Source organism: Fringilla coelebs, assembly GCF_963513975.1.
Source record: "Fringilla coelebs genome assembly, chromosome: 5".
NCBI lineage: Eukaryota > Metazoa > Chordata > Aves > Passeriformes > Fringillidae > Fringilla > Fringilla coelebs.
The window spans coordinates 3,501,276-3,518,116 of record NC_140033.1 but is presented as its reverse complement, the minus strand read 5'-3'; the positions used below and the strand labels follow the sequence as shown (position 1 = coordinate 3,518,116).

The following is a 16,841-nucleotide window of genomic DNA, read 5'->3' as shown; positions in this document are numbered from 1 at the left end:
CCACATCTCTGTGCCTTTGAGCAGAGCAGGAGGTGCCCTGAGGGACAGAGCTGGAAACACAGCAGAGAAGGGAGCAGCACAGACTCTGCACAGGACATTTGTGCCCCTCTACTCTGCTCTGCTCTGCTCAGACCCCAGCTGCAGTGCTGCCTCCAGCTCTGGGGCCCACAGCACACAAGGATACAAAGCTGTTGGAGTGGAGTCCCCTGGAGGCCATGAAGGTGCTCCGAGGGCTGGAGCTCAGCTGCTCTGGAGGGAGGGTGAGAGAGCTGGGGATGTTCAGCCTGGAGAAGACTGCTGAGAGTGCAGTACCTCAAGGATCTCTGAAAGGGCTGCAGAGGGTCTTTGGACAAGTGTATGGAGTGACAGGATAAGAGGGAATGGTGTCACACTGATGGAGGGCAGGGTTAGATGGGATATTATAAAGACATAAATGACCATGAGCAGGCTGTGGTACGAGTAAAAGTTACTCAGAGCTGTTCTGACTGCCCCATCCCTGGAGGGGTTCAAGGCCAGGCTGGGAAGGGATTGGAACAAGCTGATGTAGTGGAAGGTGTCCCTGCCCATGGCAGGCAGGTCAGAATGACATGATCTTTAAGGCTTTACAGTCCCATCAATACCAACCCATTCTGTGATTCTGTGATTCTGTGATTCTGGGACATGTGGGAAAAGTCAGCAAGGCTTTTTTATTGAGGATGTGAGGCTTATTCCCGAGGACAGGTATTGTTGAACAGAGTGACCGTTCCCCCGTAGAGATTGGCCAACCTCTTCTCCAGCTCCCCTAGTTTGAGGACCTCCACCCTATTCCTGTTATTCTCAGCAATGGCCCCCCAAGCATCTTTGGGTTCTTCATCACCCAGACAGCAGGCAGCTGACCAGATGTGGCTGGGTATGTTCACCCTCTCATCGGACACGTAGGTGTTCCCAGGCACAGCACCTGTGATCACGTAGGTGGTTTTACAGCCCTTGCTCATTTTGGGCATTGTTTTAGACTCGTAACTGTTCCACTTGCCATTGTTGAGGCTGCTGTCCTGGGGCACTATGTTGGTCAGGGTGAAGGAAGCCATCTTGCTCTCATTACTGAAATGATGGCCACAGGGGCTCAAATGGCCACGGCCCAAACCCTTCAGTCCTCTGTAGTCTTCAGGAATAGCCTGGCTCTCTTTGATTTGTTCTAAGGTGAACTTTTTTTGCTTTATGAGGACCCAATCCATTTCCATGTCTGGAATACTGTTTCTGTCTACGAGCTGGACAGGGAAAGAGAAAGAGGTGTTAGAATGAGGAATGGGAGGAATGGAGAAGATTTCCCTGGAGCAAAAGTCTCTGATGGTCAAGATCCCATTTATTGTCATCTCAGTGTAGGAAAATATGTGAATCTGATAGACATCATACACGTGCCCCTCTTGCATGCATGCAAGAGCTTTAAAGAGCAAGTAGCTCAGAATTTGACTGCTCTCAGTTTCACTTGTGACCTTTGTGATCCAGCCTGCAGCCTGTGCTGGGAGCATGGATGCCTGCATGAGACAAGGAGCATTTCCCACTCCTAGGATTGAGAGGTGACTTTGGTGATTCACCTCCCCTGCCAAATCTGCTTCCCTTTCCTCCTGTCTCCACAGCCCAAATCTGCCCAGGGCTCTCCCTGGATCATCTCACAACATGCAGTGATTCTGTGCTTCTATGATTTTATGTGTGGTTTCTACAGGTGTAGCCCAGTCCTGGAATACAGGACTATAACATCATACACAGGGAAAAGTGTCAGGAAATCAGGTGCTGAGGAAACCTCTGTCCCAGGGAAACCTGGTGCTGAGGTTTCCCTGGGACTTCTGCAGTTCATTCAGGCATGAACTGTTTTGCTCAGTAAGCAAAAAGATCTCAGTGTGAATTGAATCTGTTACAGCTGTGCTGGGAATGTGTCTCAGATCTGATCTAGGCCAGGGAGCATTTTTTGAACATTGCTGAAAAGTTGTTACAAATGATCAGCCTCTGAGAGGGGCATGTAACTCCAAGAGCCCTGGGGAAAATAAATACTCCAAAAAGGCCTCAGCAGAAAGTTAACAAAATCAAAGATTTTTGGGGTTTCCAGTGTCCAAGGTGCAGGAGGAAAATGCCAGGTTGGATAGGGCTTGGAGCATGCTGGTCTAATGGCAACTGGCCTGGACCATACAGGGGAGTTGGACTGAGATGGTCTTTAAGGTTCCTTCCAACAGAAACCATTCTATGATTCCCCAAAAAGAGAGAAGGTGAAGGCTGCACTCGTGCAAGACCAGATTAGGTGCTCAGGATCCTATGCATAAGATAAGATTTTTTTTTTATAACTTCAACCTCTTCTTCTTCATCTTTAGAGAAATATATTTAGCCTTCCTCTGGAGAAGGGCATGTGGCTTCCTTCTCTGGCTCACCTTCCCCCAAAAGCTGTCCCGCTGCCCTGTCCTTAACCAATGACAGGAATTGCCTCTTTTTCTCATCTGCAATTGGCCTGGCTTTTTCTGCTGAAGTTTATCTGGAGGGCATTTGTGAGGGCTCCAGAGCTTGAGGAGTTCTGTCTGTCTGCTGGATCCTTCTGGACCAAGCCTGAGCCAAAGGTGCTCAGGGGTCACAGCCCATGGATGGAGATCACACCCCTCTGAATGGACCAGCACTGATGCTCCTCATTTTGCACTGTCTGAAATGTCACTCCAGAGATCCCTCCACAGTTAACCTGACCCTCTCATCTCCAGTGCCTATTCCCTCGAGGCTTTGTCCCTGGGCCATCTCACCCCTTCTGAGTTTCTCCTCACTTCTCTAACACCACTCACAAAGCCTGTTTGACTCTCCACTGGGAGCAGAAGAGCTCTGCCAGGGATGCAGAACAGCTCAGGGCAAAGTGGGGATCAGAGCCCAGCAGGACTGTTGGTCCCTCAAGTTTAGCCTCTCCTGGAGGCCTTTTCCCCATCACTTGGTCACCCAGCAGGGCACAGGGAGGGAAGCATTTGACTTTGTCATGTCTTGCAAAGTAATGTGATTTGCTGTTCCTGTCAGGTGAAGGCAGAGAGCTGGGCACCTTTGGGATGTGATCCATCTCATGCTCGTGCTGATGTCTGAGATGCATCAGAGGAACCATGTGGTGCAGTGGTTTGAAATTCAATGAGGACATTGCCATCCAGTGTGTAAATTTTCCTGTGTGTAGTGGGGTATTAGGAAACAGAAGTGGTAATTAAGATGCTGCACGTCATCTCTGAGTGGCTGGAGAGTCATTTGCTGTAAGAGAGACACTCACCTGAGGCTCAACCATCCACCATTCTTGAGGTTTCTTGGCATCTCCAGGCTCATATTTGTAAGCAGAGTACACTGGGATTCTCATGTCTCTGTCGTACAGGGTGGCAAAGTGATCCGTATCCCTGAAGTGTTGACAGATCAAGGCTGGTTTCTTTGGATCCAGGGCACCATTTGGAGGGGTCCCTGCATAGAAGAACTGAGGGCAACTTGCAAAGGAGTTCACCACCTCGCTGTGTCCCAGCCAGAGGCAGCTGGCCAACACCTGCAGCAGCAGCAGCCTCAGCATGGTGGCAGGATTTCAGTGAAGGGCTCTTGCTCCCCTGGAAGGCAAATGCAGAGGGACACTCAGCTTGGTGAGAGCAGGTGATGGCCTGGAGCCTTTTTGTGCAGGGGGACAGAACTGGCAGAGGAGGGGATTGTGAGAGACCAGGAAAGGAGTCATTTCTGTCCTCCTACATATGGAAAAATCATAAGGGCAATAAGGGTGAAAGCTAAAACAGGGTTTAGGTGCACAGAGCAGGCAGCAGTGGGACCTCTCAGCCTGTGGGTGGAAGGAGCCAAACCCACCAGGACTGCCATCAACTCTCACAGCAAAGTGATCTTGCAACTGAGGCACAGTCCTGGGACAAGGTCACCTTTTCCCCCCTCCCTCCTGCTCTCTGCACCTTCCCTCAGCAGACACCTGCAGTGGGGCACAGACTCTGCTCAGCCCCCTGCAATGCTCAGCTGGGCTTTAAGCTCATGGGGCATTGGGCAGGCAAAGAACAGCAATGCTGCACTTCCTACAGGTCTCTGGCCCCATCCAGCTTCACACAGACACTCAGCTCTCCCAGTCAGACCCAATCCTGAATCCCAGCTGACCCACCTGGGCTCCTGCCTCTCAGCTGACACTGGGCCATGGGTGTCCTGCTGCTCCCCTTGCATTTCCACATTACCCAACCCCAGACTCTGAACTTGCAGGCACATGCAGAGAGCAAATGAAGGGGCCAAGCAGATGGCAGCAGCAAGCACGAGGGATAACACCTCTCTCTTCTCAGCACAGTGGCTGCTGCAATGCCAGCCCTGAGGGGCAGCTCTTGCCCTGGTTTCTGGGGATTCCTGCTGATGCCCATCTTCAGCTTTGCTGATTGATTTCCCTATACAGGCAAAGGCACCACTGCAGGAATTTCTTGGACAGCCTCCTGTCCTGTTTTGTCTTTCTCAGTGCTGATGGGATTTTCAGCAGTCAGTAACATCATTCCTTTATGACAAAACTGCTGAAGAGCTCCCGGGGATGATGGCAACCAAGCAAGGGGCAGCACAGGTTTGTAATAGCAGGGATGCTCCATTTGCATTGCCAGACACTCAGTGGAGAGATTTAATATCATCAGCATTTGGAATAAGGCAGCTGGGACAGGCAGTTCCAAGGGCTCCTGGCAGACAAAGCTGCCACAGCCTCTAAAGCACAAAGCCCACCTTGGGCTGGCAAGGGGCTGAGCTCAGGACTGCAGAGGGCTTGACAAGTCACCTTGCACATTTGCCCTTGTCTTGTTCCTCTCCCTGACCCTCATCTCTCCCTTTCCACTGGATTCAGGATGCTGAGCTGCACACAGCCCTGCTCTGACCCAAGATATCTGGTCCTTTTTCTCTTGTTCAGCCCTGCATCAGGAACGTGGTGACCAATGAGCTGGAAACTGAGAACTGCAACTACAACTCGGGATGTTTTACAGTACTCTGCAGAGCATTCCCAGAGCTGCCCCAAATCAAGCAGAGAAGAGTCTGAAAAGTCCTTCTGCATGATGACTCAGTGAGATTAATTAAATCTAACTAAGGTAATATCTAAATTATCAGATACATTGAAAACAGCCTACCTTGAGAAGGAGTATCAGAGGATTCTGCTCGCAGCCCCAAAGTGGCAGAGGAGTCTGAAATGCCTCTGCTGCAGTCTCAGACTCTGGGTTTATATGCTCTCCAGGGACAGACAGATGTTACATTTCCCAAGGAACTTTTTGAGTAAATTTTCCCAGGAATTTAGACCACACCTGTGTTTGTCCTGAAGTTTTCTGCAAGGTCATGGGTGGAGTTTTAGTACTCATTAATTTCCCCCTTCCTTCCTGTACTACAGTTTGATCTTAAACTTCAGGTGAGCTGGCTTGAGTTTCTTTCCTAAATCATTCCTTCTGTCCTTGACCTCCTCACTCAGGGGAAATACTGAAGTCCTGCAAAATTCAGTGCCTGCACAAGATCTGATTGCGCTTTGGAGGTCAGCAACTCCAGCCTAGCCTTTGCCCATATATATTTATTTGACTAGTCAGCAAAGGCTTTGAATATTGGAGTCAATGGTGAGGAAGGAGCAAGAGCTTAGCTTGATGCAGAGTCACAGAAGAGGCATCTGGACCATTCCTTTTGTCATCTCCCCTGAGAAATGAGAGTTTGAATTCTCAGGAGTGCCACTGCAACAGATACCCAGGTGTAAACATTGCTTTTTTTATAAACTGGGAATTGCACAGAAAATAGAAGTTTTCCATTTTTATTTGGAGGGTCTGTGCACACCCACCCTTAAATGTGTTGGCCGTTGTTTGTTACAGTTTCCCCAGTATTTCTCCCAAATTTGCTGCCTTGCAGCATGGCATGTCAGGGTCAGCTAACAGGGTCTGCTGGCTTCCCTGATCATTTCATCAATCCCACCAGCTGCAGCTGCTGCTGCTCCAGCACCTCCATGTGTTTCTGCTCCCAACAGAACATCTCTGGTGACATTGGATGGACTGGCCTGACTCTGAGTACACTCAGATATTCACAGTCTGTCCTTCTGCAGCCTCCCAGAACATCATTGCTATGGCCAGGCTACAAATATTCTCTTGCCTGATGGCCATGGCTGTGTGACAGCTTCATCCCAGCAGCCTGGGAAGGAGAAGGCTCTGGGGATACCTCAGAGCACCTGCCAGTACTACAGGAGTCTACAGGAGAGCAGGAGAGAGACTTTGCACAAGGGCATGGGGCTGATATCAGTGCTGGGTTCAGAGTAAATGTTTTTGACACTGGCAGGAGTGGGGCTGTGTTTTGGAGTTCTGCTGAACACAGAGTCAATGACACAGAGATGTTTCTGTTATTGCTGGGCAGAGCTTTCACAGAGGCAAGGCCTTTTCTGCTTTTTGTACTGCCAGGCTGGCAAGGAGGCTGGGGGTACTTGGGAGTTTGGGAGGAGACACAGCCAGAACAGCTGAGCCCAAGTGACCAGGGGGATATTCCAGAGCATGTGACATCATGCTGCAGATATAAAGTGAGGGGAAGGAGGAAGGAGGGGTCATTTGGAGTGGTGGGTTGCATCATCCCTAGTAAGTGTTGGTTGGGATGAGGCCCTTCCCTCCTGGAGGTGGCTGAACAACTTTCTATCCATGAGAAATGGTAAAGGAATTCCTTGATGTGCTTTGCTTGTGTGCACTTCCTTTGTTGTCCCTGTTATACTGTCTCTGTCTCCATCCCTGAGTTTTCCCCACATCAGTTTCCCACCAATCTCCAGAAAAGCTTCAGAAGCAGAGCAGAGAATGAAGGTGTCCAAGGAGTGCAGCACAGGAATTCAGCTCTGGCTGCTCGAAGCTCTCTGTGTATCTGATGCCAAAGCCTGCCTGTCTGATACAACAGCTGCTGCTCTCAAGGTGCAGTTCCAAAAGCAAGCAAACAAAAGCATGTGCCAGGATCCCAGAATCACTGATTTGTTGTGTTTTGGAGGGACTTCCCAGGATCTTGTAGGCCACATTCCAGGCTGCAGCAGGATCAGCTAGAGCAGGTTGTCCTGAATGTTCTCTACAGCATCTTCACGTGTTTGGCACAGCACCTGGGCAGCAGCATTGCTGAACTCCTCCTCAGCTGACCCCCAGGGGTTCTTGGCTGATATTCCTGTGCCAAAGGGCTGTTGTCCATCAGCAAGGGACATTTTGCCCAGGTGCAGGAAGTGAGGACCTCATTGCAGGGAGTATAACAGAAACCCACCCAGATATACAACAGATAAGCAGTTCCTCAGAAATCAGACCTGTAACTTTACAATGTAACCTCATAAAAGTTGCTAAACAGGAACTTTTGTTTCCTGGATGGACCAATGGAGCTTTGCCCAGCTGCTCTCTCAAGCAGAGGCCAGAAGATGTCAGGGTCTTGATTCTCCTCTTTCCTTCTCTTTTGGGACCGCACATGCAACATGTTCAGTCCACTGAATGTGAACCCTTGGTGTCACTGGGACAGGGCTAAGCCAGCTGCATGATCCAACCCTGTGCAGTGAAGTGGCTTGAGGTGGCAATGTCTCCTCACAGCTCCCAGCAAAAATCTTTTTTCCATGCTGGCTAAAATCCCTGTGACACACTGGAGCCCAGAGCTCTCCCCAAAGGTGGACAGACACAGAGCCAACTGCAAACCTACCCTGCCATGGCAGTGCAGCTGCATCTTCCCAGGGAACACAGGGGCTTCCCACCCCAGCGTGGGCATGGAGCAGCTCTGGGCTCAGCAAAGGGCTCCATCCCATTGCCCACTCACAGCAGGCTGAGCAGAAAACAGAGGCAATCCCAGCTGAAAGGTGCCTGGCAGCATGCTTGTGGGGCTGGGCCAGCCCTCTGCTCAGCTCCAAGCTGGCTTCCTGGGAGAAGCACAGAATTATTTCTCTTGGAAAAGGCCTCTGGCATCATGGAGTCCAACCTCTGACCAGTCAGCACCTGGGCAAGTGGACTGTAGCTCTGAGTGCCACATCCAGTCTCCAGGGATTGGGATTCCACCACATCCTCAGGCAGTCCATTCCAATGGTGAATCACCCTGTATGTGAAGAAATTCCTCCTGATGTGCCACCAGAATCTCCCCTGCTGCAGGTCGAGGCCCTGCCCTCTCATCCTCTCGCTGGTTGTCCAGCAGAAAATGCTGCCCCCCACCTGGCTGCAGCCCCTTTTCAGGGAGCAGGAGAGAGAACTAATGTCTCAGAGCCGCCATGTGTGGGCTAAAGAGCCCCAGCTGCCTCAGCTGCTGCTCACAGGCCTTTCCCTGCAGGGCCTTCAGCAGCTCCATGGCCTTGCTCTGCGCTGCCTGCAGAGGTGGCCTGGGCCCGTGGCTGCAGCCTGTCCCCATCCCTCTGCAGAGCCTTCCTGCCCTCCAGCAGGCTGAGCCTGCCCCCAAACCTGCTATCATCCGTGATTTGCTGAGGGTTCCCTGGATCCCCTCACCCAGACCATCAGGGAAGATCCTCAGCGGGGCCTGGCCCCACACGGCTCCCTGGGGACAGCGCTGGTGGCCGGGCGCCAGCTGCACGTGGCACTGCTCACCGAGGCTCTCTGGGCCTGGACACGCTGACAGCTCCTGAGCCAGCCAGGAGAGCACCTCTGCAAGGCCTGGGCTGACAGCTTCTCCAGGAGAATGCTGTGGGAGGCCGTGCCAAAGGCTTGGCTGAGTCCAGCTGGACACTTCCACAGCCTCCCCCGTTCATCCACTGGGCCGCTCATCTGGCCATCAAAGGAGATCAGGTTCACTAGGCAGCACCTGCCTTTCCCAAAGCCCTGCTGTGGGACTGATGCCTTGGTTCTCCTGCATGAGCCCTCTGATCACACTCAGGACAACCTGCTCCAAATCCCTTCTGGGAAGCGAGGTCAGGTGGACACACCTGTAATTCCCCAGATTCTCCTTCCAGCCCTTCTGGTGGATGGGTGTCACTATGGCCAAACTCCAGGGATCCAGGGGAAATTCAGAGATCCACCAGCAGCCCGTGGGTGTTGTGCTCAGTCTGGGGCAGGTGGATGCCTGGAGGAGGCTGTGATCCACTGGAGACCTGGTGAAGGCAGGGGCCCCCTGCTCCCCTGCAGGAGCAGACTGTCCTTGGAGGACTGCAGCCTGTGGAAGGATGACCCATGGCAGGGCAGTTTTGGGAGGACTGTGTGCCTGTGGGAGGGCCTCATCTTGCAGCAGGTTTGGTTGGAATTCTGCTAGTGAGAGTGGAGCCACTGTGGAGGCGTTCAAGGAGAATTGTCTCCTGTGGGAGGGACCCCATGGTGCAGAAGGGGAGGGACTCCTCTCCCTGAGCACAGGAAGAGAGCCTTGGGTGATGAACTGAACAAGCCCCCCTCACTCTGTCTCCCTGTGCTGTTGGTAGTTAGGAGGGAAGGGTTAAAGGAAATAAACTATTTTTAAGGGCTATTTTAATTCTCATTATCCTTGTGTGATTGTGTTAGTAATAAACTGACTTTCTGTCTCTAAACTGAAAAAGCTTTGCCCTTGGGAGTGTTTCCTCCCAGTCCTTATCTCAACTCATAATTCATTTATCAATTTTTTTTCACACCCCTTTCCAGGTAGGGCAGGGGAGGCTGAGTGAGCAGCTTTTGTGGGCGCCTGGTGTTTGGCCAGTGTCAAACCACAACAGTTGGCCAAGCAGCCAAAGGCTCCAGAGCCTGGAAATCAAGGGCAGTGAGGCATGGCATGAGTAATGGTGAGGATGAGTGTGGTCCCAAGCCCCAGGCAGTGTGCAGAGGTGGGTGAGCAAGTCAGAGGGAGCTCATCCCCTGAGGTACAGCACAGGTGTCTGCAGAGGGGCCTCAGCCTGAAATCACTCTGATACTTTCATCCCATCAGGGGCTGTGTCAGCATTTGATCCCAGCAGAAAAAATCCATCCAGGCAGAGGACCTGGCAGGGCAGGAGCTGTCCAGCAAAGGCAGTCAGAGTCTTGTGCTCACTTTGTTCTGCTAAAAGCAAAATCTTCTCCCAGGGGTCTGAGCAGCCCAGCTGGCACAAGGCAGGGCTCTTGCTGCTGTGCCCATGGCAGCTGGAGGCCCCAGGAGCAGAACTCCATGGTGCTCCCAGGCCGTGCCCCGTGTCTGCCCTGGGATCTGGAGCCCTGGGCTCAGGTGTGCAGAGCCCCCAGAGCTGGCCCTGGGCAATGGGCCTGGCCTCTGCCTGCTGGCCCAGCTGGGGCTGCCTGTTGCCCAGGACCCTGCAGCACATCAGCCAGCCCCAGAGGGGCTCTCCAAAGCTCAGGGCAGCTGCAGGGGGCCAGGGTGCAGCTCTTGATGCAGCTGAGGCAGGCCTGGAGCTCTGCTGGCTGCAGTCACAGCTGCTGGGACACCAGCACACCTGGAGACACCTGCATGGGGCTGCCTCACTCTGCACCTCCACCACAACCTGTGTTTGACAGCAGCCCCCAAACAGCTTGGTCCTGGCTGAGCAGTGAGACCCAGTAGGAGAATGAACAACAGCTCCTGAGCTGAGATGTCCAGGCCCAAGCTGGCACCACTGAAAGTGACACAGCTTGCATGAGCTGTTGGCAGCCTGGCCCACTTTGTTCATGCCATTCACAGGAGAATAACTGGTGTCTGATGCTGACACTTGTGTGGGTGTTACGGCATCCTCTGATTGCATTTGCACACCCAGTGTCCTGTAAGGATGCTCTGGGCACTGTGACTTTACTGGTGGGTGTAGAAATTTCAGTGAGAAGCAACTTGTGGTTTAGAGAAGACATGACCCTGCAACCCAGCACTGCAGCAAATCACTTTTATTGTAAGCTCTTGCAAACTCCATGATGGGGCACACAGTGAGCTTTGACAACCGTGGAATACATTTCCCCACATCAGTTTCCCATCAATCTGCAGAAAAGCTTCAGAAGCAGAGCAGAGAATGAAGGATGCCAAAGCCTGCCTGTCTGATACAACAGCTGCTGCTCTCAAGGTGCAGTTCCAAAAGCAAGCAAACAAAAGCATTTGCCAGGATCACAGAATCACTGAATTGTTGTGTTTTGGAGGGACTTCTCAGCCAGGATCTTCTAGGCCAGACTCCAGACTGCAGCAGGATCAGCTAGGGCAGGTTGTCCAGAATCATGTATTGTTGGGCTTTGCATATCTCCAGACATGCAGATCTCCAGACAGGATCTCTGGACAACCTGAGGTGCCCTGGTGCCACAGCCTTGCTAAGGAGGTGAGGGACAAGTCAGCTGCACACTCCTGGGGACAGCTAAGGAGGAGAGGACTCGTTCCTGAGAGCTCTCTCCTGAGATGGGCAGCAAAGCAAAGCAGCTGGAGGCTCTGCCCACATCTCTGTGCCTTTGAGCAGAGCAGGAGGTGCCCTGAGGGACAGAGCTGGAAACACAGCAGAGAAGGGAGCAGCACAGACTCTGCACAGGACATTTGTGCCCCTCTACTCTGCTCTGCTCAGACCCCAGCTGCAGTGCTGCCTCCAGCTCTGGGGCCCACAGCACAGAAGGATACAAAGCTGTTGGAGTGGAGTCCCCTGGAGGCCATGAAGGTGCTTCGAGGGCTGGAGCTCGGCTGCTCTGGAGGGAGGGTGAGAGAGCTGGGGATGTTCAGCCTGGAGAAGACTGCTGAGAGTGCAGTACCTCAAGGATGTCTGAAAGGGCTGCAGAGGGTCTTTGGACAAGGGTATGGAGTGACAGGATAAGAGGGAATGGTGTCACACTGATGGAGGGCATGTTTAGATGGGATATTATAAAGACATAAATGACCATGAGCAGGCTGTGGAATGAGTAAAAGTTACCCAGAGCTGTTTTGACTGGCCCATCCATGGAGGGGTTCAAGGCCAGGCTGGGAAGGGATTGGAAAGACGGGGTTTAAAGGAAGGCATCCCTGCCCATTGCAGGCAGCTGAGAATGAAAGTATCTTTAAGGCTTTACAGTCCCATCAGAAGCCACCCATTCTGTAATTCTGTGATTCTGGGACATGTGGGAAAAACCATCGAGCCTTTTCCATTGGAGATGTGAGGCTTATTGCCGGGGACAGGCTTTGTCAAATAGGGTGACCATTCCCCCAAGGAGATTGGCCAACCTCCCCTCCAGCTCCCCCAACTTGAGGTTCTCCACCTCATTCTTGTCGTTCCCAGCAATGGCCCCCCAAGCACTTGCTGGATTTATGCCCACCAGACAGCAGGCAGCTGACCAAATGTGGCTGGGTCTGTTCACCCTCCCTTCAGCGATTTCAGTGCTCCCAGGCACAGCACCCGTGATCACATAGGTTGTTGTACAGCCCTGGGTCATTTGGGGCATTGTTTTAGACTCGTAGATGTTCCACTGGCCCTTGTTGAGACTGCTGTCCTGGGGCACTATGTTGGTCAGGGTGAAGGTAGCTGTCTTGCTCTCTAGACTCTCCATATGGCCACTGGGGCTCAACTGGCCGAGCTCCAAATTCTTCAGTCCTTTGTAGTCATCAAGGACAGCCTGGCTCTCTTCGATTTGTTCTAAGGTGAACCTGTGTTGATCAATGAGGACTGACTCTCTTTCCATCTCTTTAAGACTTACATTCTTATCTATGAGCTGGACAGAAAAAAAGAAAGAGGTGTTAGACTGGGGAATGGGAGGAATGGAGAAGATTTCCCTGGAGCAGAAGTCTCTGATGGTCAGGATCCCATTTATTGTCATCACAGTGTAGGAAACTTTGTGAATCTTAGAGAAATCATATACATGACCCTCGTGTAGGAACAGAAAAGTTTAAAAGGGCAAGCAGCTCAGAATCTGACTGCTCTCAGTTTGATTTGTGACCTTTGTGATCCAGTCTGCAGCCTGTGCTGGGAGCATGGATGCATGCATGAGACAAGGAGCATTTCCCACTCCTAGGATTGAGAGGTGACTTTGGTGATTCACCTCCCCTGCTAAACCTGCTTCCCTTTCCTCCTGTCTCTACAGCCCCAATCTGCCCATGGCTCCCCCTTAAAGACTTCACACCATGCTGAGATTCTGTGATTCCATGATTCTGGGATTTTATATGTGGTTGCTGAAGGTGTAGCCCAGTCCTGGAAACAAGGGAAGTTGCCTTCTCTAACCCCACACACAGGGAGAATGTCAGAAAATCAGTCCTGAGGTTTTCTCAGGAGGGCTGCAGTTCATTCAAGAAGGAACAGTTTTTCTCAGTAAGCAAAAAGACCCCAATAGAAGTAGAATCTGTTACAGCAGTGCTGAGAATGTGTCTCAGAGCTGATCTGGGCCAGGGAGCATTTTTGGCTGCATCACTGAAAAAAGGTTATAACTGATCAGCCTCTGACAGGGGCCTGTAATCTGAAAGGAGTCTTGGGGAAAATAAATGTTCTAAAAATGCCTCTGGTGAATGTTAATAAATCAAAGATATTTTGGGTGGCCTGGGTACAAGGTCAGGGAGAAGTGTTAATTCAAACGGTGCAGCTCATCTCTGAGTGGCTGGAGGGTGATGTGTGTAAGAGGGACACTCACCTGGGGCTCAACAAACCACCACTCTGGAGGTTTCTCAGTAGTTTTAGGCTGGTATTTGTAAGCAGAGTACACTGGGATTCTTCTGTCCCTGTCGTACAGGGTGGCATAGCGAAACGAGTCCCTGAAGCGCTGACAGATCCAGGCTGGGTTCTTTGGATTCAGGGCATTATTTGGAGGGGTCCCAGCATAGAAGAACTGAGGACAACTGGCAAAGGGTGTCACCACCTCACTGTGTCCCAGCCAGAGGCAGCTGGCCAACACCAGCAGCTGCAGCAGCCCCAGCATGGTGGCAGGATTTCAGTGAAGGGCTCTTGCTCCCCTGGAAGGCAAATGCAGAGGGACACTCAGCTTGGAGAGAGCAGGTGATGGCCTGGAGCCTTTTTGTGCAGGGGGACAGAGCTGGCAGAGGAGGGGATTGTGAGAGACCAAGAAAGGAGTCATTTCTGTCCTCCTACATATGGAAAAATCATAAGGGCAATAAGGATGAAAGCTAAAACAGGGTTTAGGTGCACAGAGCGGGCAGCAGTGGGAACACTCAGCCATTAGGAAGAAGGAGCCAAGCCCACCAGGACTGCCATCAACTCTCACAGCAAAGTGATCTTGCAACTGAGGCACAGACCTGGGACAAGGTCACCTTTTCCCACCTCCCTCCTGCTCTCTGCACCTTCCCACAGCAGACACCTGCAGCTGGGCACGGACTCTGCTCAGCCCCCTGCAATGCTCAGCTGGGCTTTAAGCTCATGGGGCATTGGGCAGGCAAAGAACAGCAATGCTGCACTTCGTACAGGTCTCTGGCCCCATCCAGCTTCACACAGACACTCAGCTCTCCCAGTCAGACCCAATCCTGAACCCCAACTGACCCACCTGGGCTCCTGCCTCTCAGCTGACACTGGGCCATGGGTGTCCTGCTGCTCCCCTTGCACTTCCAGTTTACCCAACCCCAGACTCTGAACTTGCAGGCACATGCAGAGAGCAAATGAAGGGGCCAAGCAGATGGCAGCAGCAAGCACGAGGGATAACACCTCTCTCTTATCAGCACAGGGGCTGCTGCAATGCCAGCCCTGAGGGGCAGCTCTTGCCCAGGTTGCTTGGGATTCCTGCTGATGACCACCTTCAGCTTTGCTGATTGATTTCCCTGTACAGGCAAAGGCACCACTGCAGGAATTTCTTGGACAGCCTCCTGTCCTGTTTTGTCTTTCTCAGTGCTGATGGGATTTTCAGCAGTCAGTAACATCATTCCTTTATGACAAAACTGCTGAAGAGCTCCCAGGGATGATGGCAAGCAAGCATGGAGCTCTGTCTCCTTTCAGAGGCAGCACAGGTTTGGGATAGCAGGGATGCTTCCATTTGCATTGCCAGACACTCAGTGGAGAGATTTAATATCATCAGCATTTGGAATAAGGCAGCTGGGACAGGCAGTTCCAAGGGCTCCTGGCAGACAAAGCTGCCACAGCCTCTAAAGCACAAAGCCCACCTTGGGCTGGCAAGGGGCTGAGCTCAGGACTGCAGAGGGCTTGACAAGTCACCTTGCACATTTGCCCTTGTCTTGTTCCTCTCCCTGACCCTCATCTCTCCCTTTCCACTGGATTCAGGATGCTGAGCTGCACACAGCCCTGCTCTGACCCAAGATATCTGGTCCTTTTTCTCTTGTTCAGCCCTGCATCAGGAACGTGGTGACCAATGAGCTGGAAACTGAGAACTGCAACTACAACTCGGGATGTTTTACAGTACTCTGCAGAGCATGCCCAAAGCTGCCCAAAATCAAGCAGAGAAGGGTATGAAAAGTCCTTCTGCATGGCCCACTGCATGAGATTAGAATACATCTAACTAAGGTAATATCTAAATTAACACATACATAGAAAACAGCCTACCTTGAGAAGGAGTGGCCCAGGATTCTGCTCACAGCCCCAAAGTGGCAGAGGAGTCTCAGATGCCTCTGCTGCAGTCTCAGACTCTCTGGGTTTATATGCTCTCCAGGGGAGGCTGTCAGGTTTCCCTAGAAGTATTTAGAGTAAATTTTCCCAGGACCTCACACCTCACCTGTGTTAGTCCAGATGTTTTTTGCAAGGTCATGGGTGGAGTTTTAGTACTCAATAATTTTCCCCTTCCTACTTATTCTACAGTTTGATGTTTGTTTTCAGGTGAGCTGGCTTGAGTTTCTTTCCCAAATCATTCCTCCTGTCCTTGCCCTCCTAACTGACAGAAACTACCAAAGTGCTGCAAAATTCATTGCCTGCATAAGCTCTGATTGCTCCTTGGAGGTCAGCAACTCCAGCCTAAGCTTGTCCATAAATATATTTACTTCAAAAAGTCAGGAAAGGCTTTGAATATTGGAGTCAATGGGGAGGAAGGAGCAAGAGCTTACCTTGATGCAGAGTCTCAGAAGAGGCAGCTGAGCTGTTCCTTCTGTCTTCTCCCTGCAGAAAGGAGTGTTTGAATCCCCAGGGGTGTCACTGCAATATATACCCAGACATAAATTTGCCCCTTGTTATAAACAAGGAATTCCACAGAATAGAGAAGTTGTCTATTTTTATTCAGAGGGTATGTGCACACCCACCCTGAAATGTGCTGACTGATTTTGTTATCATTTCTCCAGAATTTCTCTCAAATTTGCTGACCTGCAACCGGAATATCAGGATCAGTTAACTATACACCCAGTCACAAAGTTGCCCTTTTCTGTAAACACGGAATTCCACAGAAAGCAGACATTTACAATTTTTTTTAGGAAGTTTGTTCACACCCACCCTCAAATGTGTTGGCAGTTGTTTGTTACAGTTTCCCCAGAATTTCTCCCAAATTTGCTGCCTTGCAGCATGGCATGTCAGGGTCAGCTAACAGGGTCTGCTGGCTTCCCTGATCATTTCATCAATCCCACCAGCTGCAGCTGCTGCTGCTCCAGCACCTCCATGTGTTTCTGCTCCCAACAGAACATCTCTGGTGACATTGGATGGACTGGCCTGACTCTGAGTACACTCAGATATTCACAGTCTGTCCTTCTGCAGCCTCCCAGAACATCATTGCTATGGCCAGGCTACAAATATTCTCTTGCCTGGTGGCCATGGCTGTGTGACAGCTTCATCCCAGCAGCCTGGGAACGAGAAGGCTCTGGGGGTACCTCAGAGCACCTGCCAGTACTACAGGAGTCTACAGGAGAGCAGGAGACAGACTTTGCACAAGGGCATGGAGCTGACATCAGTGCTGGGTTCAGAGTAAATGTTTTTGACACTGGCAGGAGTGGGGCTGTGTTTTGGAGTTCTGCTGAACACAGAGTCGATGACACAGAGATGTTTCTGTTATTGCTGGGCAGAGCTTTCACAGAGGCAAGGCCTTTTCTGCTTTTTGTACTGCCAGGCTGGCAAGGAGGCTGGGGGCACTTGGGAGGTTGGGCGGAGACACAGCCAGAACAGCTGAGCCCAAGTG

The 16,841-nt window shown here is 51.6% G+C and overlaps 2 protein-coding genes across 3 annotated transcripts; both read right to left on the bottom strand.

Moving 5' to 3' along the window:
- Nucleotides 1-327: 327 nt before the first annotated feature.
- LOC311154211 (endonuclease domain-containing 1 protein-like) lies at nt 328-3,541 on the bottom strand (the record flags this gene model as incomplete). The annotated part of the gene is made up of 2 exons (XM_084206486.1): nt 328-1,247; nt 3,257-3,541. The coding sequence occupies 2 exons, from the start codon at nt 3,539-3,541 to the stop codon at nt 705-707; spliced, it is 828 nt and encodes a 275-aa protein (XP_084062612.1). The 3' UTR covers nt 328-704.
- A 7,514-nt stretch (nt 3,542-11,055) lies between these two features.
- LOC311154022 (endonuclease domain-containing 1 protein-like) lies at nt 11,056-15,904 on the bottom strand. 2 transcript variants are annotated; one of them, XM_084206172.1, is made up of 3 exons: nt 15,787-15,904; nt 13,422-13,740; nt 11,056-12,512 (listed from the first exon to the last, which is right to left on the bottom strand). In XM_084206172.1, the coding sequence occupies exons 2-3, from the start codon at nt 13,704-13,706 to the stop codon at nt 11,967-11,969; spliced, it is 831 nt and encodes a 276-aa protein (XP_084062298.1). In that variant the 5' UTR covers nt 13,707-13,740; nt 15,787-15,904; the 3' UTR covers nt 11,056-11,966. The 2 variants fall into 2 exon arrangements, with proteins under 2 accessions (XP_084062298.1, XP_084062299.1); XM_084206173.1 differs by lacking the exon at nt 15,787-15,904 and adding an exon at nt 15,293-15,355.
- Between the last annotated feature and the right edge of the window lie 937 nt (nt 15,905-16,841).

What these genes read in the sequence shown, in the direction of transcription:
- LOC311154022 (XM_084206172.1), bottom strand. Translation starts at nt 13,706, where the DNA reads ATGCTGGGGCTGCTGCAGCTGCTGGTGTTGGCCAGCTGCCTCTGGCTG. An exon ending in GGTGGTTTGTTGAGCCCCAG is followed by an intron (nt 12,513 to 13,421) that starts GTGAGTGTCCCT and finishes TTTTCTGTCCAG; the next exon opens with CTCATAGATAAGAATGTAAG.